Source organism: Benincasa hispida, chromosome 3, assembly GCF_027475165.1.
Source record: "Benincasa hispida cultivar pf3 chromosome 3, pf3_genome.v1.1, whole genome shotgun sequence".
Taxonomy (NCBI): domain Eukaryota; kingdom Viridiplantae; phylum Streptophyta; class Magnoliopsida; order Cucurbitales; family Cucurbitaceae; genus Benincasa; species Benincasa hispida.
Window position 1 is genome coordinate 29,283,421 of NC_143480.1, and position 27,864 is coordinate 29,311,284.

The 27,864-nt window shown below is 33.5% G+C and overlaps 1 protein-coding gene across 4 annotated transcripts; it reads left to right on the plus strand.

The window, feature by feature from the left end:
* Positions 1–2,618: 2,618 nt before the first annotated feature.
* Positions 2,619–5,653, plus strand: PPA2 (pyrophosphorylase 2). 4 transcript variants are annotated; one of them, XM_039025208.2, is made up of 9 exons: positions 2,619–2,852; positions 3,491–3,626; positions 3,803–3,831; positions 4,078–4,143; positions 4,612–4,719; positions 4,805–4,870; positions 4,994–5,114; positions 5,237–5,318; positions 5,398–5,653. In XM_039025208.2, the coding sequence occupies exons 2-9, from the start codon at positions 3,497–3,499 to the stop codon at positions 5,438–5,440; spliced, it is 645 nt and encodes a 214-aa protein (XP_038881136.1). In that variant the 5' UTR covers positions 2,619–2,852; positions 3,491–3,496; the 3' UTR covers positions 5,441–5,653. The 4 variants fall into 4 exon arrangements, with proteins under 4 accessions (XP_038881136.1, XP_038881137.1, XP_038881135.1 ...); XM_039025209.2 differs by having other exon boundaries at positions 2,712–2,852; positions 3,479–3,626; XM_039025207.2 differs by having other exon boundaries at positions 2,748–3,121.
* Positions 5,654–27,864: the final 22,211 nt, after the last annotated feature.

Sequence of the window (27,864 nt, forward strand, 5' to 3'; positions counted from 1 at the left end):
AAAAAAAATGAAGACATTATATTCTAAATGAAAATGGTAGAGGTTTAAATCTCTATCTTACAATAAATAAAAATAATAATTAAAAAAAAAAAAAAACTCAAGTTCTCTTTTTCTTTAATTACTGAAAGGTAAATTTTAAGAGTTATATAATTTGTCTCATAAGACATCTCAAATTTGAAATTTCACTGACTTATTAGATATTAAATTGAAAGTTTAAAAACTATTAAAAAATTCAAAATCTATAAAAATGTAATATTAAAATTTTCATTGACATGTTAATATTTCTATCGATATTTACATTTTTTTTGGGTCCGACATCGACATTAGGGGTGAATTGCCATTGTTATTATGTTATAGAAAAATCCAAGAAACGTGCATAATTACGGAAAAAGAATTTCACTAATATAAATATAACATAAATAATAAAGATATTAGCTTGTTTTAAAATGATAAAATATTTATGTATTAATTTAAGGTTTGTTTTCAAATATAGGAAAATGAACAAAAATATTTACAAATGTGGCAACATTTCATTGTCATACACCCTATCGTGGTCTATCTTAGATAGATTGTGATATATTGCTATTATTTTTTAATATTAAATTGAAAGTTTAAATACTATTAAATATTCAAAACCTATGAAAATATAGTATTAGATTTTTTTTTTTGTTAACATGTCAATATTTCTATAGATACTTACATTTTTTTTGGGCGACGTCGACATTATTGGTGAATTATCCTTGTTATTATGTTATAGAAAAATCCAAGAAACATAAATAATTACGAAACAAAATTTCACTAATAGAATTTAACATAAATAATAAAAATATTTAACTGGTTTAAAAATGAAAAATATTTATTTATTAATTTAATGAATGTTTTCAAATATAGGAAAATGAATCAAAATATTTACAAATATAATCAAATTCCACTATCTATCTATATCAGATAAGTTGTGATATATTGCTATTATTTTTAAATATTTTCAGCAATTTTATCATTTAAAATAATTTTTCTTAATTTCACTATTATTTAAGATTTTTTTGTTGAAAACTATCCATTGTCATTGGTATTTTATCAATATTTCCATCCATATTTTCATACCATTAAAATTTTCGACACTTCCATCAACTTGGCATTTTAAATAGAAAACAGATTTTTTTTTTTGGTTGGGAAAAGAACCGAAAACACAAAATTGAAAAATAATTTAGAAAGGAAATTAGAAACTAATTAACACAATTTTAAAAGCGAAAGATTTTTTTTTTGGACAATTAAAAGCATAAGATTTTTAAAAGTTTAAGAAATCTTCATCATCAAAAAAAATTTACCTTTTCGGTCCCCAAAATTTGAAGAATATATGTGTTTCGTTCTCTTTTTAGTCCTCAAGTTTATAAAAATAGGCTTAAAATGACCCTCAAGTACTGTATACTATTATTTTGAATAATTATATTACATCTTAAATTAGAATAAAATTTTTAAAAAATCACATCCTCTCTAAAACTATTTTTCTAAATTTAGATACATATAATTATTTTAAAAAAAATACTTCCAGAACATTTTAAACATATTTTTGTGAATTTTGGGATTAAAAAAAAGAGTACATTTTGAAAACTCAAGGACCATATACACCTATTTTTATAAACTTGAGAAGTAAAAAGATATATTTTAAAACTCAAGAACCAAATGCACATATTCTTCAAAACTTGGAGACTAAAAAATTAATTTTTCCAAAAGAATTTCTAATTTTAATTTTAAGTAAAAATTACTTTTTTAGTCCTCGAGTTTTGAGAATATACGTATTTAGTTTTTGAGTTTTCAAAACATACTTTGGTCCCCAAATTTTTTAGGATAGATTCATTTGATCTCTAAGTTATCAAAGTATACCCTTCTAGTTTTTAAAAAATAGATTTAAAATGTTCCTACATCAATTTTTATTATTATATTAAATTAAAAATATATATATATTTTTAAATTACCTCTTCTTTCTAAAATTATGTTTTAAACATATTTTTGTAAATCAAATTTTCATATAATTATATAAATTGAAAATAAAAAATAGTTCAAAGACCTTTTGAACATATTCTTAAAAAAAATTGAGACTAAAAATGATATATTTTGAAAATTTAAAAACTAAATAGACATATTCTAACAAATCAAAGATTGAAGAGATATGTTTTAAAAATTCAGAAACGAAATTCTAATATTTAGAACTCGGAGTCTCGGAGAGTAAAAAAGTAGTTTGTCCTAATTTTAAAATATTTGCATGTGTAACAGTAAGACACACAATTTTAGAAGTGTAAGATTGTTTTTATTAATTATTAAAAAAAATATTAATCTTAATTTAAAAAGATTTGGATGCGAATTTATTTTTAATAAATAAAAGCCTAAAGGCAAAAGTGCTTCATATACCACACCAGTGGATATACCACTATCCCACCAAACGCATCAGCATCAAAACAGAATCAAGTACGTTGATGTAACATGAGCTCTTCTTACGTGGCAATATCTCATTGGCTGAAAAATATAACACAACTTACTTCCTATACGTGGCATTATCCTACTGGGCCTTCGCTTTCCTCGCGGTTGTTCCAAAAAATTCCAAATTCGAAAATGAAAACAGATTTCTGACACGAGTCTCCTTCCTCAACCGTAGGATTGACTCCAGTCAAATCCAACGACCGAGATTGACTCGGCGTCTTCACCTTCCCAAAATTCTCTCGTCTTCGTCTTTTCTCCCCCGCTCTGCTAGGAATAGAATATATTGTCATAAATTTGCTCGAATCGCTGTTGTGTGTGTCCGAATTCAAGCTTAATTTCGACGCAGCTACTCATAGAGCGATCAGTCGTTCAAGGTTTTTGATGTTTTTCCCTTCGCTTTGGTTCTTTTAATTGTTCCGTAGCTATTTGTGGTTGTTCTTTAAGCTGTAGCGATTCAGTGAACGATCTTTGGTTCAAACTGGAACTGATATTCATTCTCTCTGATTTGATTTGATTTCATTACTGTGCTTCGATGCTTTGTGATTTACTGCTGTATGTTGGGTTTTGAGTTTAAATGATTGATCCCATGGGGAAGAAAAACAGAGTTCGTGCCTCTCGGGAAGGTGCAGGACGGAGAACAAGGGTAGTTTTCTGTATTTTTATCCTTCTTATACTGAATAACTATTCCCAAAGAAAGTTCTTGAGTTCTTCTTGTAATTCCCATTTCTTTCAGATTTGTCTGCCCTTTTCTTTTTCTGTACACAACTCCACATCTCTGTGTGTGTTTATGATACTGGTGTGTTTCCGTTGGATTAAATTTCATCGTAATTTGTTAGTGTTCTATTAGTTGAGAATAATTTCATAATCTTAGATCGTAGGGTTCCTATCGTTTCCTTCCCCCCCCCCTTTTATGTGCATCAGATAATCTTGCTTTGTTCCTCTTTTGGCTTAAACGTTTAATGCCTAATAATAAATGAAAACCGTGTTCACATATATAAAGCTATTGTACTAGGTGAATATGGAAAACAGTGCTGAAGGAGGAAGTTCTGCAAATATGGGATTCCCTAGGATTACGCTCAATGAAAGAATTCTTTCTTCCATGTCTCGAAGATCTGTCGCCGCTCACCCTTGGCACGATTTGGAGATCGGTATGTGTACTTTTTGTTCTTTTTTATGAGATTCTTCTTCTACTGAATGTATATGAACTTTAGCTTTATATCCTACATGCTCATGATTAATTTGTTTGTGAGGTTTTTCTGTATTGTGTATATCTGCATTGCATCTGGAGTACTAATGCTCAGTTTTTTTTTTTTTTTAATTTCAGGGCCCGGTGCACCGTCGGTTTTCAATTGTGTAAGGCTTTTGGTTGTACTTAAGGATTACAACGTTAATTGTTGATTATATTTGAAAAAAGTTGTTGGAAGGTGTCAAGGAGATTGGTTCGTTGAGCTAGTTCTCCAGAGAATCATTAAGGGAGTGACCAACTAGATGGGAAATTAGCAATTGACTCGAGATTTATTAAAATGAGTTGCCAATTATATGAAATGTTCTGTTACTTTCTACCAAACTTCAAACTGAGTATTACCATGTATGTGGCAGGTTGTTGAAATTAGCAAAGGCAGCAAGGTTAAATATGAGCTTGACAAGGCCAGTGGCCTTATAAAAGTGTGTTCGCCAACTCTCTTACTGTTTGTTTTTATAGTAATCCATACAGTAATGACTACTTTCTGAGAAGTATTACAACAAAACTTGCTTTGTCACATTGTCTCAAGTTCCTGAGTTTGATGACCTCTCATTTAGAAAGTCTGGGGGAAGGATAGATGTCTTCTGTTTGAATGTTTGAATCTCTACAACTTTTCGATATCTCATGATCTCGTGCATACAACGATTCTCCGGTTCAAAACACATAGATCACACACTCGAGGCTGTGTACTTGTATAATAAATATCAAACATATTTATTTGTTCAGTCTTGTGATTTTTTGTCACAATTATGCATAATGGAATATATCGACATTCTTGCATATAATTTAACTCAATTTTTACTGTAGTCATGTTATGTATCTTATATGTAGAAATAGGTATCATATAATTTAACATAAAAGATGACTGGCGTATAAATTTGTGGAAATAGGTTGATCGCGTACTTTACTCATCAGTCGTTTACCCACACAATTATGGCTTCATCCCACGTACAATTTGTGAAGATAGTGATCCTATGGATGTTTTGGTACTGATGCAGGTAAAAATCCAATGAAAAAATGAATTGTCTCTCTGTAAAATTTAATATCATCGTTGACTACTGTTCTGCTGTTTCTGTGGCACAGGAGCCTGTGCTACCTGGATCTTTCCTTCGAGCTCGTGCTATTGGATTAATGCCTATGATTGATCAAGTAAACGACCTTTTTTTTCCCTTTAATCTGTTTATAATTATCCAGTTCAATAAAACAAATACTTTTACCCTACGTATGATTTAGTCTTGAAAAGAGATGCTAACCATTGCATTTATGCTGCAGGGAGAAAGGGATGACAAAATCATAGCAGTCTGTGCTGATGACCCGGAATTCCGCCATTATACGGACATCAAGGAGATTCCCCCACATCGACTGGCCGAGATTCGCCGATTCTTTGAGGACTGTATCCGCCTAAATGCATTTACATTAGAATCCATATATGGTTTATGAAAACATTTCGTTTGTTTTTCTTCATGCTTACACCACACGTTCTGTTTTTCACTTGACATCTCTTGAACTAAAAAGATAAGAAGAACGAAAACAAGAAAGTCGATGTGGAAGACTTCTTGCCAGCGGAGGCTGCCATTGATGCCATCAAATACTCCATGTAAGCTCCCATGTTTCTTTTCCGATTGGCCCTTGTTCAGAGTTTTAGGATTTAACTCACTCATGATTTCCATTTGTAGGGACTTGTATGCTGCCTACATAGTTGAAAGCTTAAGGCAGTAAGTTTTTTCTTTTTCAAGGCAATAAGAGACTGGCTGTTAAAGAAACAATTAGCAGCATATTTAGTGAGGCTGCTGGCTACTTATATAATTGCTGCCTCAACTTTTAACCCTTCAACTGTAACAGCTCAATTTTTTCATTCTGAATAATGTATAAGTGGAAGACTTATGTATGCTGCCTTTCCACATGCAATGCATTTTATTCAAATTGGAATAACCTGTTCTATTTGATGAGTTGTATCATAATATTGTCTTTTGAGGACTTGTCTAGACTGTTTTCAGCAACAATTTTGATTTTGTTTCTATTTCTAAAAATTATGCTCACTCATAATTTTCTAAACACATTTTTTATAAGTATATTGCAAAGAAAGGAAAATATTATTTAACAAATACAAGTTTTGAAAATGAAAGGAAAAACAAAAACAAAGTTGGGGGATTGTATTGAAGTTGAAGTTTGATTGAAGGGTCATCGTCTCTTGATCAGCTTTGAAAAGAATAGGGTCCTGTTGTGTAATGACTGACGACCAAATGTCAAACTTGATATTGAATAGAATACTAATATCATTCATCTAAGGAATCTCTTAAAGTACAAAGGTTAGCTATTTAAAGCCTAAAAAATATTTTTCAAAAAACTCATTTTTATTTAAACATTTTTTATAAAAAAATTATTAAAATAACACTTGAAAAGTTGAGTGGTTGCTAAATACTTTAATTTCTTTTAAGATTTTTTTTTTTTTTTTTTTTTTTTTTTTTTTAAAATTAAACACTCGAAAATGTATTACAAGTTCATCCTAAATCTCTTTTCTTTTAGTTTTAACTTTTACAATATGTTTATTTTCATTATTATCGATTTTCAATTTAATTCAAAATACATTCTATTACCGGATAAAGTATCCAGAATCTTCGACGATTATTGAATGTAAAATTTTAAAAAAAAAAAATCATTGTTAAAAAATTATATTAAAATATACTACCAAGTGCTTTAAAAAAGGGAATTATTTGAGATGTTCCTTCATAATTAGATTTTAATTTAGATAGAAGTCTATTAGTATCTACCAATGATAGAAATAGATACAAAGTTTATCAGTGATAGACAATGATAGAAGTCTATCGATGATAGAAACTGATAGAATTCTATTAGTGATAGAGGCCGATAGAAATCTATCAAAGTAATAAAAAGTTAGGGTAATTACAATTGATAGTATTTTTAGGAATAATAACCAAGTGTATAACATCATTTAAAAAAAATACAAATATAGACGAGTCTATCAGCGACAGAAGTCTATCATTGATAGACTCTTACCAGTGATATGGTCTATCACTGATAGATTCCTACCAATAATATGGTCTATCACTGATAGACTATTTAAATTTGGTCATATTTGCAATTGTTTTTATATTATATTATACCTGCTAATACTTTGAGTCTAATGTCTACATTTGCAACTGTTCCAAAAAGTTATAGAAGTCTATCATTAATAGAGGCTGATAGAAGTCTATCAGTGTTTATCAGTGATAAAAACCGATACAAATCTGTCTTTGATAGAGACCGATAAAAGTCTATTGATGTCTATTAGTGATAATATGTCAATTAGTGTCTATCAGTGTTTATATATATATATATATAGTACACGAAAGATTGTCAAAGTTTTCGAAGACTTTAAATCAGAGTGATCTGCCAATGATTTCCGTTCCAACCGATAGATTTAAAAATCTTACTACAATATCCACTACTACCAATCACAATGACAATGCAATTTTTTCAATTGCATAAGACAAAATTTGTTCATGATGATATATGGATTGAATATTTATTGCAAGGGATGTAAGTGGATGAAAACTAAAACAAATTATATGGTAAGTTTAAAGATAATAAGAGAACGTTGAGAAACGGTTAGATGAAAATTATAAAATGGGTTGTTTCCTATATCTAAAATCATGTGTAAGGGAAGCAAATAAAATGGGATGGAATTTGTATGACTAATTTATTATTATTTGTAAAATACAATGTTGCCAACTGTTGTAGACGTGTCAAAATCATATCAACACTTTGACACACAACTCCTCAATTGACTTTACCCACTTCACTTTCATTCTTTCCTCTTTATTCACATTTCACATTTCACGTCTAATGAAGGTGAACCAAAACTTTAGCTCCATGAGAAATTTTTTAGCTTCTTGTGCTTCCAGTTCTTGTTTAAACAACAAAACAGAAAAAAGTTAACAAGTTGTTATAACTGTCTTTTTCTTTTCATCCATCTGTATTAACAATTACAATGTAAAGAATAAGTATAAAAAATTTCTTCTCACAAAATAGAAGGTAAGTAGCTTTCGAGAGGGAGCAAAAGAAAGAGAGAGAACTCATTTGAGAGTGTGTGTAAGTTTTGAAGTCTTTTGAATAAAAATGTAACGACCCGAGTTCATGAGGGGTACATGAATGAACCGGTATCACATCTGAACGAGAGGGATCCTGAGGACATGAAAGTATGGTTAAGAAAGGCTTAAAATAATTGAAAGTTACTACCTATACTAACAAGGTACACCTTTATTTTCGTTGACTCAATCATAAGAACTCCAAAGTTACTTAACTTTGAGCAATCCTATGTTGGGTGACCTCCTGGGAATTTTCCTAAGATGCATGTGAGTGAGGACAAAGCATGCGGGACAACTTTCACTTCTAAAGCATTCAAGGCAAGGAGGTGGGGCATTACAACTTGAAGATCTCTTCAAAAGTGGATGTAAGTGGAGCTAAATCATCGAACCACTATGTATCCTTGTGTCTTCTCTTATTCTTTCTCTTCTAGCCATGCATGCCTAAAACTCAGGAATGAAAATTGAATGAGAAAAGAAGAGAGATTTGACCATTTGTCTTTTTCTTTTGAGAAACATGGCTAAAAGAAAACCACACACGATAGCTATTCTCTTTGGTCCTTTTTTTTTTTATCAGCTCAATAGATAAGTCTTTGAGCTTAAAGTTCTCCTTTTAGGCTTGGTTTATCAACTGGTATCAGAGCACAGATCAACTTCTTGGAGTTCTTGAGAAACCTCAAATCAGCTTCTCAAAGTTCTTGAGAAACCATAGATCGGTTTTTTGAAATTTTTAGAGAGCACAAGTCAGATTCTTGAAGTTCTTGTTAAACTCAAAATTGAAAAGTTTAATAGAGTTGGAGATTTTGCGCTTTGGACAAAAAGGCTCAAGGACTTTTGATCTCACAAAAGGTTCTGAAAGCTTTGGATGACCCAAATTCACTATCTACCTCCTTAAGTGTTGAAGATAAACAAAACATGGAAGAAATTGCATATGGAACGCTAATACTCAACATTTTTTACAGTGTTCTCAGGCAAGTCATAAATAAAAAATACTGCACATGAAGTCTGGGAGAAATTAAAGGCTCTCTACCACAAAAAGGACCTTCCTAACAAACCGTACATTCGAGAAAGGATCTTCTCCTTCAAAATGAATCACTCTAAGTCCTTAAATGAAAATCTAGATGAATTCAAAAGACTTACAAATGAGTTTAATCAATTTGGGGAGAAACTAAGAGTAGAAAATGGAGTGGCCTTATTGATTAACTCACATCATGACACCTATAAGGAGGTAAAAACAACCCGGAAGTATGGAAGAGAAACTGTGATAGCAGACACTACTATTACAACCCTAGGGAGTAGAGAACTAGGTTACAAGTAGAAGGTAAGAGTGTTGGTGGTGCAGAGTCTTTGTTTTCCAAAGGCAAGAATCAGTTTAAGAAGAGCTCTTTCAACAAGAATAAAAAAAAATGCTTAGAGAGAGATCGACCTTGAAATGCTTTATCTGCCATAAGGAAGGGCATTTCAAGAAAAAATTGTCTTGAAAGAGGAAAACATCATAGGAAGGATGATAATAGAAGATATAAGCCATATGGCAAAGACAATTCAAAGAAATAGAAACTTCAAAAGTGATGATCAAAGGAGAACAAGGGAGCATGGGAGACATCAAAGGCTGTCGGTGAGGAAACAACAAGAAGGTCATGGACTTTGAAACTGAGGAGGGAGACTGTGTCTTAGACTCAGAATGTACCTATCAAATAACTTCCAAAAGGAGTTGGTTTGTTGATTACAAATAAGAGGAAACAGACTCAGTTTACATGGGGGATAACAATGAATGTGAGATTATTGGAAGAGGATTAGTGTTACTAAAACTCTCAGACAGTAGGGAAGTACTTTTAAGAGATGTTGGGCATGTTCCAAAGCTCAAGAGAAATCTCATTTCTTTGGGCATGCTTGATGACCAAGTTGCATAAATGTATCAGCAAGAGCGGAAGCAACAAAGATCATTTAAACACTCTAATTCATTAATTTTGGCAAAATATAAAGCATGCTCTTGCAGAAAACAAGTGAGTTTCATGATATACCTTTGTAGAACCTCTTCAAAGCTCAATCTTCAGCTGCAATCTTCTCAAAATCTTGTTGCAGACCACTTCAAGATCTTCCCTACTTTCTCTTAGTGCTCTAGATTGAGTTTTGGGACTCAAAACAAGCTTGAATCAAGGGATGAAGGAGAATAGTTCACAGCAACAATCTGGTTGAAGAACCCTTTCTTCAGCACGAATTTTCTTTAAAATTCTCTCTTGATTGCATGTCCAAAAATTACTCCAAACTCTTCAATATATTGCATATCAACATGCAAGGAAGAGAGTTGCATGAGTTGCAGCTCATGCTTGGAGTAACACAACGCAATATTGATGGCTTTTCTGTGAGCAAATAGAAGATGGATAATGGAAAACATGGTTTTTCCATTTTGTGTTTTGCATTTTTAATTTTCCAATTTTATCACAAAATCAAAATTTGATATTTAAAATCTATTTTGATTTTAAAACTGAAAATTTTAATTAATTTCATAAATTAATTTTCGAAAAAAACTTAATTAATTTAATATTAAATATTAAATTAATTTTTACACATATCCATCTTTATATATTTAAATCATATTTAAATATAAATTCTCCTATTCCATTTAATTCTCAAATTAAACACGCAATTATATCTCATATAATTACTAATTCCCTTAATTCTAATTTTTGAACGTTTCAAATTAACTTATAACGCTATTCTAGAGCTAGTCCATTACGAGCGAGTAGGGGGACCCCGCGGACCTACAGATCATGGGCTCCAATGATTTGAGATTAATTAGCTAAACTTATTAGACCAGATTAATTCTCATTCGTTAACTAATGGGTCATTCCACTAAAGCCCATAGTTGCACTTCCCTCACTGCACATATATTATGTCCAACCATAATCAACAAGTCGACCCTTCACAGGTTGTTCGTAATAATGGTTGGGTCAAATATTTGTTTTACCCCCAAGATTACGTCTTATTCCTCAAGTTCCTACTGATCCTCTAATGAACAACTGGTTTGTGATCCAATCACTAAACTAAACTCTCTCAGCCCATAAGAGGGTGGGGCCCCTTGTTCAAGACCTGGATTCAGTTCTTGAGAGAATAATCTTTCTCATATCCCTAAATCGGGCAGGCGTGAACTTCGTCTTGTACCCTATGTCTCCAGCTATCTATTATGCCTTACCCTTGAAATATGAGTCTTATTGAGTCGACGCTGTTGAGCCAACCCTCACCTATACAAATCTAAGGGTAATCTCGAATAAACAGGAGTTCATAGTTAACTCAGGATTAAGATCGAGTTACCTAGGTCATCTAGGTGAATAGTCAGTCTTATACAGTATACAACGTTATAAAGTAAGAATGACTTATTTCTTGGTCTGATCTTATGCAAACTCATTGCATAGGACGCCCACACTCCTCATGTCATAACATGTACGAATTAGGATCACTTCGTATGTAGCACTTTACAACTCTTTGTAACAACTACAGAGTAGGCCGCATCCAATGGTGTTACCAGAATAAGGTACCCAATCTTATTCATGTACCATAAATCATTTTGACTATTTACTCGAACTTGATCCATTCTTATGTCTCCACATAAAGTTCAAGTACTCATGCAATAGTCATGGGTCTTAGTTTATTGGGTTTAGACTTTCATATAAGTTATGAAATCAATAATAAGTATATTGATTATAGAAAATGTTTATCATTTTACAAACTGCGAGTTTTAGGACATAAAACCCAACACGAGGTTGTAATTGGAGAAAGAAATGCTTTGAAGATAGAAAAACAGGGGAGGACAATCCTTGTTGAAAAGAAAATTGATGGATTATATGTTATGAAGAAGATTAATCAACCTAAGTATGTTTTATTGTCAAAAACTGAGAATGATAGTGAATTTGGGTTGTGGCATCAAAGACTTTAAATATTAGTGAATGAGGTTTGAATAAATTCTTGAAACAAGGTTTGATTCAGCCTAGAGACATTGAAAGACTCTGTCTTTATGAACATTGTGTGCTTGGGAAGTCCACGAGAATAAAGTTCACAAAAGAAGTTCATTCTACTAAGGCCATTCTTGACTATATCTATGGAGATTTATGGGCCTTGCAACAACTTCTTCTTGGGGAGGTTCCAAGTATTTTCTATCTCTTATAGATGATTTCACTAAAAAGGTGTGGACCTACTCTCTTAAATCTAAAGATCGGACCTTTGAATATTTTAAAAACTGGAAGACTAAGGTAGAAACTCAAACTGAGAGAAAAATTAAATTCTTCAGAACTGATAATAGCTTAGAGTTTCCAGGGAATAATTTTAACTCTCTTTGTGTTGAGTGTGGAATAACTAGACACAGGACAGTAGCCTATACCCCTCAACAAAATGGAGTTGTAGAGAGAATGAATAGAATACTGATGGAAAGGGTTAGGTGCATGTTGTCTGAAGCAGGAATTATAGAGGACTTTTTGGTAGAAGCCCTAGCTACAACAACCTTTACAACTAATAGAAGCCCTGATGTTTCTATTGATATGCAAACCCCTGAAGAAAAATAAAGAGGAACACCTTCTGATTTGTCAATCCTAAAGCCTTTTGGATGCACTGCCTATGTCCATAATAAACACCCATGAAATGTATGTTCATAGGGTATCCTAAAGGAGTAAAAGACTTCAAATTTTGGGACTTTAGCTCTGATAGAAGTCTGATCAGTTAAGGAAGATCAGTTTGAACCCTTCTCCAACTCACATGTTGAAGTTCATCCTAGATTTGAAACTCCAGGAACAACAGGTGAACAAGTACATGAAAGAACCTGTGAAGGCCCTGAGCGAAAACGTGGATCGTCCAATTTTTTTTTTTTTTTTTTTTTTTTTTACAGAATTCAAAATTTTACAGGAAAAATTATGTATTTAAAAGGGTAAATTGCAGCATGCCAAAGAACAAGAAAGAGAAAAAGGTTTCAGGAAACCCTCACCTTTGAAGAAAAAAATTTCTTCACGTATTTCCTTTTCCCCAAAACTGGTCACATACTGCCTAAAACTCGAAACCCTCGATCCAAGATGGCCACGACCAATTAGAGCCTTCTATATTCTTTGGGATGAGAATCCAAGGAGTTGTGGACTCTTGGAATTTTGGGAGAGAGGGAGTTTTTTTTTTTCTTTTTTGAGAGGAGAGAAAGTTTGGGAGAAAATTACAGAGAGTTCTCTAGGTTCAATCTTCTGTGAAGAAGATGAATACGTGAAAAAATCTAACTCTTCACGATCTTCTATCAGAGAAAAAAAAGGAGGGAGTTACAATTCTCTCCCATAAATTAATTTAATAAAATAATTCAACTAATTATTTTAATAAATTAATATATTATATACACACACTCACATATATATACACAATAATTATCTTAGCATATACTAAACTATATGTTATATAAAAAATAACATATAACTTATAGTTTAGTATTATATCAAATACAATATAACCTATAGTTTCCATTCTCTCATTAATGCATGGTATTTAATATAAATCTCATTTATATTAAAATTAATTATATAAATCCAATTCATATAATTAATATTTGGATCACATTTCAAATATTTATTTCCTCTCAAATAAACTTTATATCAGAATGTATCAAATACATTATACTAATTATATCATATATAATTAAATTAAATTAAGTATATCACATATAATTAATTTGAACAATTCAAATTAACCTAAAATTGATTCTAAAAAATCCCTATTGAACTACAGAGGGAACCTTATGGACTTATAGATTGAAGCTCCAATGATACTTGAATAATTAATTAAACTCCTTTAATAAAATTATTCAACATCCATGAACTGTCGGGCAATCCATTAAAGACCAATAGCTGCACTTTTCGCACTACATATATATTTCTATGTCCATTGGATGTAATTAGTCAACAATGCGATAACCCTTCACAAATTGCTCGTAAATACAACTAGGCCAAAATTAATGTTTTGCCCCTATAGTTAAACTAACTTTTTAAGTATCACTAATCCTTCTAATGACAATAAATCATAGTCCAACTATGACCGAACTTCTATTGGGCCAAGGGAGGGTGTGGCGTCACATTGTTCAAGTCCCGAAATTAGGTCTTAAGGGAACAATTTATCTACTTACCTCGACATTGAGAAAAGAGTGAATTCCATCTTGTGTAACTGTGTTCCCAGTTCCCCAATCAGATGAATACCCAAAATGGTAGGCTTATTAAGTCGGGGATCTAGCCACTCTCACCCATACAAATCAAATGACCGTCTTTATAGGAAGAAGTTTACAACTCACTCAAGATTCAGGTCATATCACTTATGGTCATCCTAGTGAAATGTAAGTCTCTATTATGAACAATGTTGTATAATGAGATGAGTCATTTTGTGGTATGGTCTTATACAAACTTCTTTGTATAGAATACCCCGCTCACACGTCTCCACATGAATGATCAGGATTAGATCATTTGTAGCACTTTACAATAATTGTAACATCTACAAAGTAGGTCGTATTCGTAGTGTTACTAGGATAAGGTATGTAGCCTTATCTATCTACCACAACCCATTTAGATTATCACTTAAACATGATCCACCTATATGTCTCTACATACATGTTTAAGCTACAGATGCTAACCTTGGATGTTAGTTTATTGATTTGTGGGTTTAATGCAACTAAATGTCAAATAAAATATTTGAAATTTTATTAATAAATGAAATGTTTGTACAATACAATTACAAACTACAAGACCCTACGAGATTTAGGGCATCAACCCCAATAATACAACCTTCAGATGTTCCAAACACTTTTGAAAACATAATTGAAAGGCAAACTGAGAATCTAGAAGACTATCTTCTTTCAAGAGACAGAGAAAGAATGACCACCAGACCTCCTTCTAGATTTGCAAGGGTTGATTGCATTTCTAATCATTCTATTTATGATGACAATGAAGAACCTAACAACGTTGAACATTACAAGAAAAAGAGGCTCTCCTAATGCTTAAAACAACCATAGGGAGATCCATCATCAGGAGAGAGGGTCTCACCTGACTACGTAAGAGTAGTGTCGGGAGTTAGCAATAACTTTTGACGCCATATATAAGTCGTCGAAAGATATGTTCGATCTCTCGACGAGTAGACAATATGTGTCGGAAGTTAGCAGTTGACCTGACCTAGCCTATAGTTCAAGTATGATTAGTAGGTACATGGGTAACCCTAGCAAAAATCATTTGGAAGCTACTAAGTGGTTTTTTCGATATCTAGTGAGGTTAATGAATAGAGGTCTTATTGGGGATGATGCCCTAAACTCTCATTGGGTCTTGTAGTTTGTAAACATTGTATTGAACAAACGCTTGTGATGAAATAATATATGATTTTTTCTTCACTGTTGTCTATGAAACATGGGATGTTTTATTTTCTTTACCACAAACCAATAAACTAAGATCCCTAGTTGTCATTGTAACTTAAGCATGTATGTGGAGACATACAGGTGGAGCATGCCTTAAGTGATAACCAAAATGGTCTGTAGTATATGGATATAGGAGGGAAACCTTATCCTGGTGACACTACGGATGTGACTCGCTTTGTAGAAGAGTTACAAGTGTTGTGACTTGTTACAAATGATCTGATCCTGATCATTTATGTGGAGACATGTGAGCGGAGGTGTCCTATACAAAGGAGTTTGTATAAGACTAGACCACAAAGTGTTATAGTCTCGTTATATAACGTCGTTCATGACAGAGACTTCACTTCACTAGGATGACCATAGGTAACATTACCTCAATCCTGAGTGAGTTGGAAACTCTTGCCTTTGAGGGCGGTCATTTGATTTGCATGGGTGTGAGTGGCCAAATTTCCAACTCAAACCTACCACTTTGAGGATTTGTCTGATTTGGGAGCTGAGAACTCAGCTACACAAGATGGAATTTACTCCTTCCCCGAAGTAGGGGTAAGTAGATAAATTGCTCCCTTAAAGGTTGATTCCGAGGCTTGAACGATGTGGCACCACGAACCTTCTCATGGCCCGAGAGGTGTCCACACATAGAAGGACTATGTTGTATCGTTCATTAGAGGGATCAGTGGTACTTGCAAAGTTAGATGTAACTATAGGGGCAAAACGGTAAATTGGCCCATGTGTACTTACGAGCATCTGTAAAGGGTTATCGTACTCTTGATTGGTTATATCCGATAGACACAAAAATATATCTATGGTTCAAAGAGTGCAAAAATATATCTGTGGTTCGAAGAGTGCAATAGACACAAATTGACAATAGGGGGTTTGATTATATATGATATGATTAAACTGGTAAATTATATATGATATAATTGACATGATGTATGAGATATATTAATTGGAGGAAAAGGATATAAATATGATTTATATCTAGTGGAGGAGAAAAATGACTATGGATGTTACATATGATGTGATATTAAAACCATAGGTTATAAATATAATATGATTATATTTATTTTTAATTAAATAATTATGAGATAATTGTTGGTGGTTTTCCTCCATAACTGTATGTGATAGTGGGAGGCTGCATTCAGTTTTCGTAACTAAAGGATAAAATAAAAATAGTTTTCATTTTGCGAAAAAATCGGACAATCGCTTCATGAATTGTACACTGCCCCTCCTCTAGCTAACGAGAGCATACACGATAACTCAAGTTGTCCTAAATGATCGTGTACACGTGCAGTCGACCTAAATGATCGTATAGCATTTTCTAAACAATCGCGCGCGAGAGTGAGTATTCCTAAACGATCATCTAAACAATCAGCCCCAATTTACTAAACAATCATGCACCTATTTCTAAAAGATCAAGCACCCGTCTATACGATTGACCCCAAATCTCTCCCACTTGCTTGGTTGTTGTAAGCGATCGTAGTTTCCTCCTCTCCTCTACCAAATTTAATAGATCCCACACCTCCTGGATTCTCACTCTGAGAATACCAAGATTACTGGGTGACGGTGTCTTGCTTGTTGTGTGTTCGTGTAGAAGATCATTAAATGGTGAATGACAGCGAGATTCAGAGGACGATAGGCTTGGCATGCACAGCGACAACGAGAGTTGCTGATATTGACAAGAGCGAGAGATCAAGGGAAGAAAAGTTCTTTAAAGGTAAGTCTCTTGTCCTTTTTTATTTAATTGTTAAAAGCATGTCGTAATTTGTTTGTAAATGCATAACTTGTTGTATGTTTGTGAATACGGTATTTCTGTCACAATGAATTTGGAACGATCTTGCTTTCGCTCATAGGTACTCTTTAATAAGAATTCCTTCAGGTCTATTATTTACAACTCCTAATGAACCTAAATTACTCTTAAAGGGGTATGTTGATGCAGATTTTGCAGGGGACAGTGATAAGAGGTTGTCCCTATCAAATACTCCTTTATGTTAAGAGGAAACCTCATAAGCTGGAAGTCTACCCTACAATTAATAGTTGTTCTATCAACTACTGAAGCCGAATTTATAGCAGAGGCAGTTAAAAAAGAAATTTGGATACAAGATTTAATTACTAATTAGGCTACATATAAGAATCAGTAGAGTTATTATGTGATAACCAGAGTGCAATTCACTTGACTAAAAATTAGCAATACCATTACAGAACAAAACATATTGATGTATCAACATTCAAAAAGTTAAAATAGAAGACAATACAACTGACTTCTTAACCAAAGCCCTATCGAGACCTAAATTTGATCGCTGTTTAAATCTATTTAGAATAGTATATTTAAATGGAAGAAAATAGTTACCAAATGCTTTAGATCTTCAAGGAAATTTTGCTTCAAGAGGGAAATTTGTTGAAGGTGAACCAAAACTTCAGCTCCATGAGAAATTTTTCAGCTTCTTATGCTTTCAACTCTTGTTCAAACAATAAAACAGAAAGAAGTTAACAAGTTGTTATACCGTCCTTTGTTTTTCATCCATCTTTATTAAAAATCATAGTGTAAAGACTAAGTATAAAAAGGCTTGTTTTTTCTTCTAAAAAATAGAAGGTAAGTAGCTTTCGAGAGGGAGCAGGAGAAAGAGAGAGAACTCATCTGAGTGTGTTTGTAAGTCTTGAAGTCTTTTGAATAAAAACCTGAAGATCTCTTCAAAAGTGGATGTAGGTGGGGCTAAAGCAACGAACCACTATATTTCCTTGTGTCTTCTTCTCTTCTTCTTTCTCTTCTAGCCATGCATGCTTGAAACTCTTGGCTTCAAGTTCAAGATCTTCATTAGTGTACCTGCAAAAGGAATAACTGAGAAAGAGGAGTCGAAAGTAAACTTAGCCCTAATTTTTTAGCAATCTTTCGTCGAAATAAAAATGGAATGAAAAAAGAAAAGAGGAGTTTTACCATTTGGCTTTTCCTTTTGAGCAACGTGACTAAAAGAAAACCACACACGGTAACTATTCTCTTTAGGCCTTTTTTTATCAACTCAGTAGATAATTTTTTCGACTTGAAGTTCTCCTTTTGGGTCTGGTTTATCAACATTCCCAATCAATAAACCAATTAGAAATTCAGACTCAAAGACAAAAACCCAACTATTGAAGAAGATGATGATGAAAAAGAAAATAGTTGAAGAAGAAGAAGAATATGTCGATGTACGAAAAAGAAGAAGAACTGCTCCACCGACGATCAACCTCAATTCAATTGATGAAGAAAAAAGAAGCAGTCGATTGAAAAGGAAGAAGAAGAAAGAGACGATTGACAAAGAAGAAGAATAAGTTGTGCGCAAGGATGAAGATATCGTTGATAAAAACGTGAGAAATAGAGGTACTTTGGGTATTTTATAAAAATTTTAAAGATTCCCATGTTTTTTTTTTTTTCTATTTCTATAAATAGTTTGACATTTTTCTATCTATGAAAATTCCTCGTTATTATTTTGATTAACTTAAACAGTTAAATTGATTAAATATAAATATAAACTAACCCTACAAGAAACAACGAATACGATAGCTAGCAAAAAGAACTATAATAAACCTTTGATATTGAAACAACCCATATTAATAAAAATCTGAGACTTTTTATAGGATTTTTTTTTAGCTATAATGGATGCTATAATATAGGATGAAGATATAGCTCATATATATTGTTATAAAAACATTTGATGGCGTTTTTCATTAAAACTATAATATAATTATATAGCCAAAATAATGTATTATCTATAATAAATAATAGCCTTTTTTTCAACGCTATAATATAGTATTTGTAGCTATAATCATATGTTATAACAATGTTATTTAATCTTTTCTAATTATTACAATAATCTTTTGATAGCATTTCTTTTTTGCTAAATAAATTTTTATGTAGCTTTTACTCTTGACTATAAAAGATATAGCTTTTTTTCTCAGCAATTATTTTTAAATTAATTATACTTTGATAAGTTTTACTCCAAGTACTCATTTTTAGTTAAAATTCACACATAAAAGATTTCATAGCAAATTAAAATACAATGACTTTCCTTACTAATTTAGTAACATTACAAATTAAAGTATTCGATAATTTCCTAGAATAAGGTTATCGTCTAAACTATACAAGTTAGATAGCTAGTATTCATTGAATAATGTAATTACCAACCACATAAGTTGCTCTCAAAATACAAAATACACCAACTGTTCAATATTATATTATCTTGTAATTGAGCTACCATCGTTGGTTTTCTTTTCCTTGATAAGGTAAAGTATATATCAATATAAGATTATGCAGACAACAATAATAATGAATTGAGCAAATAAATAAAATCCTTAATAAATGTAGATAAATAGCTTTACTCAAGGCCAAGATCAAGGCCAAAAACTTTACTTACGGCATCATCAACTACGTTATTTCTTGAAGTCATCATCTCAACTTTAGTTCGTTTAAGCAATCACTCCAAGCAACAAGTATAAGCAAATTATATAATACAAATCCCACAAAGAACAAAAATGTGAACTTTTCAACACATTTTCATAGCATAAGGAATCAAACATATATTCGATCAATTACATATGAAAATCTAAAGTCATGAGCATTCTTAAAACATGCCAATATCAAATTTTAGAGGAAAACTATTCCATAGTATCATACTAGATTTTAAGCATATAAAAACAAGTGCACAAAGACAACTTACCGAATCCACTATGATGAGTAAATCATTCGTAGTACTTATTTTTTTTCTCATTTGTATATTTCATTCGTAGTACTTGTTCCCTACCTCAATTAAATTTAATGATGGTTGTTAGCTACTTGGCAATAGTCAATGAGAAGAGATGTAATATTGCACTTGTAAATCAATAAACTATAAATTAAATAAAGAGCTAAGACCACCTGGTTCCTAGGGTAATGTATGGAGAAACAAAAAATGCTACAAATCTGTTCATTTACAATGTTAGGAAGATAGAAGGAGATTGAGACAAAGAGAAGGTGGAAGCAGGAGAGAAACAAATTTCAAAATAGTATACAAATATGCTTTCCATATAGAATATTAGGTTTGCCACAAGTCCCAAAATATCAGCTCAAGAGAAGTTTTGTTCTTTAACTCTCTCTTCTTCAAAGTAAGAATTACCAAACTCTCCAACACACTAATAGGGGTACCGTTGCCAACCATTCAAGCCTACAACCACTTGAATAGCTCAAGCTATTGTGCCGCCATGCCAAAACAACGAATCAACAAGGAAATACGTAATATTTGGGCCAACATTTATCATTCTTGACAAGAAAGCTCTAGAATAAAGTCCAAGCAAAAACTTTATATTGACAGAGCCACACATTACAACTCCCCTGACAAATGCACTATAAACATACTTGTAAGCACACCACAATCTTGGGGTTTCCATTTCAGCTTATTGTACTTCAAATCCATTATTCAATTACCTTCATCAATAAAAGAACACTAACCATTTGAGTAAATTGCATATATAGCAGTAGCACCAACATGTGTTTCATGTGCATCACTCCCACAGAGAAATTTGAATCCTAAAACGAAATTGCAACATTCAAGATTACAGAGCAACAAAGTGGAATAAATTACCTACTTTAAAATAGACTTTAGGGTCCCAAAAAAACGGGTTTTGCAAGCTGAAAAGAAAAAAAAAAATGAGTGCAAAGTAAATGGATTACTAAAATAAAATAAAAATCAAATTGGAAGGCGATAAACAAATCAAATGTAAAGATTTGAAGAAATCAAACAAGAACCATAAGAGAAAGGGTAGAAAAAGAAAATTAAAATGGGAGGAATTTTTAGGTTCCCTCAAATGCTTTACCTGCAACAACACAAAAACAAGAATTGAAGATTAATAGCTAACTAAAAAACACTAAGACATTGTTGGGAAAGGGAAATCAAGAAGATGGAAGACGAACCATGGCGACAATTACAAATTCTTTATCAGTGTGCAAATCTTGCCTTGAGGGTAAGATGAATAAAAGACCTTTTATTGGAAAAGGTTATCGAGCCAAAGAGCCTCTAGAATTAGTACATTCTGACCTTTGCAGTCCTATGAATGTGCGAGCTCGAAGAGGCTATGAGTACTTTATCAATTTTACTGATGATTACTCGAGATATGGGTATGTTTATCTGATGCAACGAAAGTCTAAATCTTTTGAAAAGTTCAAATTATTTAAGACCGAAGTTGAGAATGCTTTAGATAGACAAATTAAAACGCTTCGATCAGATCGAGGTGGAGAGTTTTTGGATTTTGAGTTCCAGGACTATTTATTAGAACATGGAATCGTTTTCCAACTCTCAACGTCGGGTACACCTCAGCAGAATAGTGTAGCGGAGAGGAGAAATAGAATCTTATTGGACATGGTTCATTTGATGATGAGTTACGCTTCCTTACCGGACTCATTTTGGGGTTTCACAGTGGAGACTGCAATATACATTCTCAACTATGTTCCTTCTAAGAGTGTTGCGAGAACACCTCTGGAGTTGTGGAACGGGCGTAAAGCTAGTTTACGTCACTTCTGCATATGGGGTTGCCTAGCATATGTGCTTGAGGCAAATCCCAAGAAGTTGGAATCACGGTCAAGGTTGTACCACTTTGTAGGCTACCCCAAAGGTACACAAGGGGGTTACTTTTATGATTCGTCCGAAACCAAGGTGTTTGTTTTCACAAATGCTACTTTCCTGGAAGAGGATCATATCAGGGAGCACAGTCCTCACGTAGTAAAGTCGTGTTACGTAAGCTTTCCAAAGAAACTACTGAAACTTCAACAAGAGTTGTTGAAGGACTTGCTTCATTAACCAGAGTTGTTGATGATAGTTCATTTGGTAGGTCGGATCCACATCAAGAGTTGAGGGAACCTCAACGCAGTGGGAGGGTTACGAACTCGCCTGATCGCTATCTGGGTTTCACAAAAATCCTAGCTATGGTGGCAGATGGCAACGTTGAGGATTTGTTATCTTATCAAAAGACAATGGAGGATGTTGATCGGGATGAATGGGTCAAAGCCATGAATCTCGAGATGGAGTCGATGTACTTCAACTCAGTATGGGATCTTGTAGATCAGCTTGATGGGGTAAGATCTATAGATTGTAAATGGATCTACAAGTACAAACGGGGCGTTGATGGGAAGGTGCAAACCTTTAAGGCTCAACTTGTGACAAAGGGTTATACCCATGTGGAGGGAGTCGACTATAAGGAGACTTTCTCACTTGTTGTCATGTTAAATTCGATCCGCATCCTCCTATCCATTGCCACTTATTATGATTATGAGATCTGGAAAATGGACATCAAGACAACTTTTCTAAATGGCAATCTTGAGGAGACTATTTATATGGTGCAACCCGAAGGATTAATTGTCCAAGGTCAAGAGCAAAAAGTTTGCAAACTGAATCGGTCCATTTATAAGCTGAAACAGGCGTCTCGATCTTGGAATATTCGGTTTGATGCTGCGATCAAATCGTATGACTTTGACCAAAACGTTGATGAACCTTGTGTTTACAAGAAGATAGTCAATAGTTCAATAGCTTTCTTAGTGTTGTATGTAGGCGATAAACTACTCATTGGGAATGATGTAGGTCTACTGACTGCAGTTAAGAACTAGCTAGCACCCAATTCTAAATGAAAGATTTGGAAGAGGCTCAATTTGTTTTGGGTATACAGATCTTTCGGGATCGTAAGAACAAAGTGTTAGCACTGTCTTAAGCATCGTATGTTGACAAAATCTTGCTCAAGTAGTCGATACAAGACTCCAAAAGGGGCCTACTATCATTTAGGCATGGAGTCACTTTGTCTAAGAACATGTGTCCTAAGACGCCTCAAGAGGTTTAGAAGATGAGACGGGTCCCATATGCATCAATCATTGGCAGTTTGATGTATGCGATGCTCTACACTAAGCCAGACATCTGATATGCTGTGGGAATAGTCAGTAGGTATCAGTCTAACCTAGGCTAGGGTCACTGGACCGCAGTTAAGAACATCCTCAAGTATCTTCGGAGAACGAGGGACTATATACTTGTGTATGGGTCTAGGGATTTGATCCTTACTGGATACACGAATTCTGACTTTCAGACTGATAAGAACTCTCGGAAGTCCACTTCAGAGTCAGTTTTTACTCTTAACGGAGGAGCTGTAGTGTGGCGGAGCACTAAGCAGGGGTACATCGCTGACTCCACGATGGAAGCTGATTACGTAGTGGTTTGTGAAGCTGCTAAAGAGGTCGTATGTCTCAGGAAGTTCTTGACAGAACTGGAAGTTTTTCCAGATATGTCTAGGCATATCACCCTCTATTGTGACAATAGTGGTACTGTGGTGAACTCTAAGGAGCCCAGGAGTCACAGGCACGGCAAACACATAGAGCGGAAGTATCATCTGATCCGCGAGATGGTGCATCGAGGAGACGTGATCGTCATGAAGATCACCTCAGAGAAAAACGTTGTTGATTCGTTTACGAAGGCTCTCACGACTATAGTGTTTGAGGGTCACCTTTAGAGCATGGGTCTACGGGACCACTTACGGCTGGACTAGGGCAAGTGGGAGATTTTATTGTACTGGGTTTTTATATCCTAGTTCATTTTTGTGTACTTTCCACTTCGCTTTAGAACAAGTGGAAGATTGTTGGAGTTTGTGCCCTAAAGTCTCATGTCCTGTAGTTTGTAAACAATTTTGTACAAACGCTTGTGATGTATAATATATATGATATTTACTTCACTTCTTGATTTTGCACATTTAGATATTTTTATTTTACCACAAACCAATAAACTTAATATCCCTAGTTGTCTTTATGTAACTTAAACATGTATGCAGTAACATACAAGTAGATCATGGCTTAAGTGACAACCAAAATAGTCTATAGTATACGGATATAGGAGGAAACCTTATCCTGGTAACATTATGGACGCAGTCCGCTTTGTGGAATAGTTACAAGTATTGTGACTTGTCACAGATGGTCTGATCGTGATCATTCATGTAGGGGACATGCAAGCGGGGGCGTCCTACATAAAGAGTTTATATAAGACCTGACCTTGAAGTGTTAATGTCTCGTCATATAACTCCGTTCATGACAGAGACTTCACTTCACTAGGATGACCATAGGTAACATGACCTCAATCCTGAGTGAGTTGGGAACTCCTGCCATTGAGGGCAGTCCTTTAATTTGAATGGGTGTGAGTGGCCAGAGCACCGACTCAAACCTACCACTTTAGGGATTCATCGTATTTGGGAGCTGAGAACTCAGCTTTACAAGATGGAGTTCACTCATTTCCCGAAGCATGGGTAAGTAGATAGATTGCTCTCTTAAGGGCTGATCCTGAGGCTTGAAGATGTGGCGCCATACACCTTCTCATGGCCCGAGAAGTGTTCACACATAGTAGGACTATGTTGTATTGTTCATTAGAGGGATCAGTGGTACTTAAGGAGTAAGATGTAACTACAGGGGTAAAACGGTAAATTGGTCAGTTGTATGGTAAATTGGTCAGTTGTACTTACGAGTATCTATGAAGGCTCATCGTACTGATGATTGGTTATATCCAATGGATATAGAAATATATCTATGGTAAGAAGAGTTCAATTGCCGGTTTTTAGTAGAATGTCTGGGAGTTAACAGATGGTGGATATCGTGGCTAAAGAGTTTAGTCAATTATTCACGTACCGTTGAGCTTCGAGCCATAGGTCTATAAGGTCCCTTTGGTAGCTTGAATACAAGTTGAGAATCAGTTTTTGGGTCAGTTTGAAATGTTCAAATTGACAAGAGGGAGGTCGAATATATATGATATAATTGAACTAGTTAATTATATATGATATAATTAACTTTATGTATGAGATATATTAATTTGGAGAAAATTGGATATAAATATGATTTATATCTAGTGGAGGAAAAATACTATGATTAATATATGATATTAATCTATAGGTTATGGATATAATGTGATTATATTCATTATTTATTAATTAGACGGTTACGGGATAATAGGTCGGCGTCTCTTCTGTTTTCATAACGGATGAGTAAGTTGAAGAATCGCTTTGAGACGCTTAAATAGCTCACGGTTTGTTAAACACTGGATGCGCGGACATAGTGTTGAAGTGTGTCATCACTTAGTAAAACCTGTGCCTATACGATAGTGCTTGAACGATCGCTTACCTATACGATAGTGCTAAGCGATCGCTTAACGCTTACACCCACGTGCGCTATTTACTAAACGATCATTTACCTTTTCCTAAGTGATCGTTTAGCGCTCGATATTTACTAAACGATCGTATAGACAATCATTTAGCTTTTCCTACACAATCATATACTTCATCTAAACGATCAAGCATTTTGTCTATACGATAGACGATCCTTTCTCCCACTTGCTTGATCGTTGTATACGATATCCCTTCCTCCTCCTCTCTACCAAATTCAAACAAAACCCACCCTTTGGATTCTCACTCCGAGAATACTAAGAGATCTGAGTGGTGGTGTCGTCCCCGTTTCCTTCTGTTCATGTGGAGACTGTTCAAGGTAGACGATTAGGATTTCCTAAACGATAGCTTACCGATTCAGCGAAGGCGAGATTTGCTGTGAAGAATAAGTCTTCAACTGGTATGATCTCTCGATCTCTTATTTATTGTTCCTTTGAGCATGCCAGTAATTTAGTGTTATGAATGCATATTAGTATGATGGAATGTATATGTGAAAATTTTATCACAATAAATTGGAAAGATTCGCTTCCGCTCATAGGTACTCTTGAATAAGAGTTCCTTCATATCAAACACATGGGCTTGCTTTTGAACTTGCATGCATGGAAGGGTCATCTTTAACCAAAACCCCCCACCGACAACGTTCCTAAAGGACTATGATAACAAAATCTCACCACCGAACGCGAACATGACGACCAGAAACAACATTTACTAGTTCGATTTGGGATAAAGAATGGATGTGGTTCTAGAAAATGCCAAAACATAAAAAAAAAAAAAAAAAAAAAAAAAAAAAAAAGGATTCACCGTTAACATTTGCTTGGCAATGATTTTTTAGGTTTTGGGGTACAGAGAGTGTGAAAGGAGAACTTTTCCCCTGAACGAGAATAATTTTGGTTGACATTGCCAAATTCTAAACTTTTGGGCGCGTCTTAGTTTTTTTTTTTTTTTATTCAATTTTCATGGCTCGTGTTTTTTTGTTAAATATTTTATTGCCTATTTTCAAAAATGTTACATTAGGAAGCTACAAAAGGGTATACTTCTTGTAGTGTAACAACGATATAATTCAACTGACTAAGATTTATATTCTATACCCCGAGTTCAACGTGGTTGATATTTGAATCTTCCACACTTTGTGTTTTGTTGAACTAACCTAAAAAAAGTTTGAATTCTCATATCTTACATATTATCGGGATAGTCTAAAATGAGAAAAATCAATATTATGGGATGAAGTTAGACAGGCCAACTTGTGTATACATCGTTAAATCAAAACTCACATCTGTCTTATTGCATATTCTCGAGATAGTTTGAAATGAGAAATATTAATATTATGAGATGAAGTTACAGACCAACTTGTGTATATAGCATCAAATCAAAACTCATCAAATGATAGATCGTCAAATCAAAACTCATCAGATGATTTGTCACCTCACTCTCAAACCACAAATACATGAGACACATGATATTAAATCACAAAATATTGATGAGAAAGTATTACATGAGTTGGATTGCTTTTGACACGTTTACTCATGCATTTTACAAATGTAGTTTAATTACCATTGAGGTTGTTTACTTTGCATTGTTTGGTATCATTGTCTTCTTACCATTATCATTTGGGGGCAATCGGTAACGATATTTATAACGGTAACAATAATTTTGATAGATTCATAATTCTCTTACCGTAAACAGTAACAATATATGTAATGATAACACTAAAGTTAGCAGGTTTCACGTAATTTTCAAATACACAATCAAATTAATCACCATCAATTTCCCAATCTAATTATTTTGTTGATTATGGATTTGGACGTGGACTCCATATATTATTACGATTATGGAAGACATAATAACCCCGGACTAATTTCAAATCAATTAAAATGGAAAGCTGTCGATTTTTTTCAAAGTCAAAATTCTCATTGAAGTGTTAGATAAGTGGGCTTTGATGGCGGCCCAATAGTGGATTTTGGATAATAACCGTTAGTGGCAGACTTTGTCCAGTGGCCCAAACAACCAAGTCTGTCTCAAGCTTCTTCTAATCATTATTTCACCTTTAATCCCAACATAGCCTGCTATTTCTTTTTAGCTTGCTATTATTTGAAATTAATCATTCCATATATATTTTTTACTTAATAATCTTATCCTCTTTGCCTTTAAGCACCCACCCTTCCCCAATCCAATATATATTATTCCATAATTACACCAATTTTAAATATAAAATTATTCGTTTAAATATCCTACCATCCATTTTCGATACATATTTTGTCATATGTTTTTAGAAAAAGTAATTAATTGGTCAATGAAATGACAAAAAAAAAAAAAAAACCAATACAAATATAATTCAACTAACATTAAATTTAAAATTTTCAACTAAAATGTCAGATATTTGAATATTTCTTTCTGTATATAAAAATAAATAAAATAAATTTGATGTCCGGTCTAAAAACGGGTTAATTGTGATTATAGATTAGACAAAAGAG

Excerpts from the sequence above, each read along its gene's own strand:
- PPA2 (XM_039025207.2), top strand. The coding sequence starts at position 3,053 with ATGATTGATCCCATGGGGAAGAAAAACAGAGTTCGTGCCTCTCGGGAA. Across the intron at positions 3,627-3,802 it reads TTGGCACGATTTGGAGATCG|GGCCCGGTGCACCGTCGGTT; the intron begins GTATGTGTACTT and ends TTTTAATTTCAG. Across the intron at positions 5,319-5,397 it reads GATGCCATCAAATACTCCAT|GGACTTGTATGCTGCCTACA; the intron begins GTAAGCTCCCAT and ends TTCCATTTGTAG.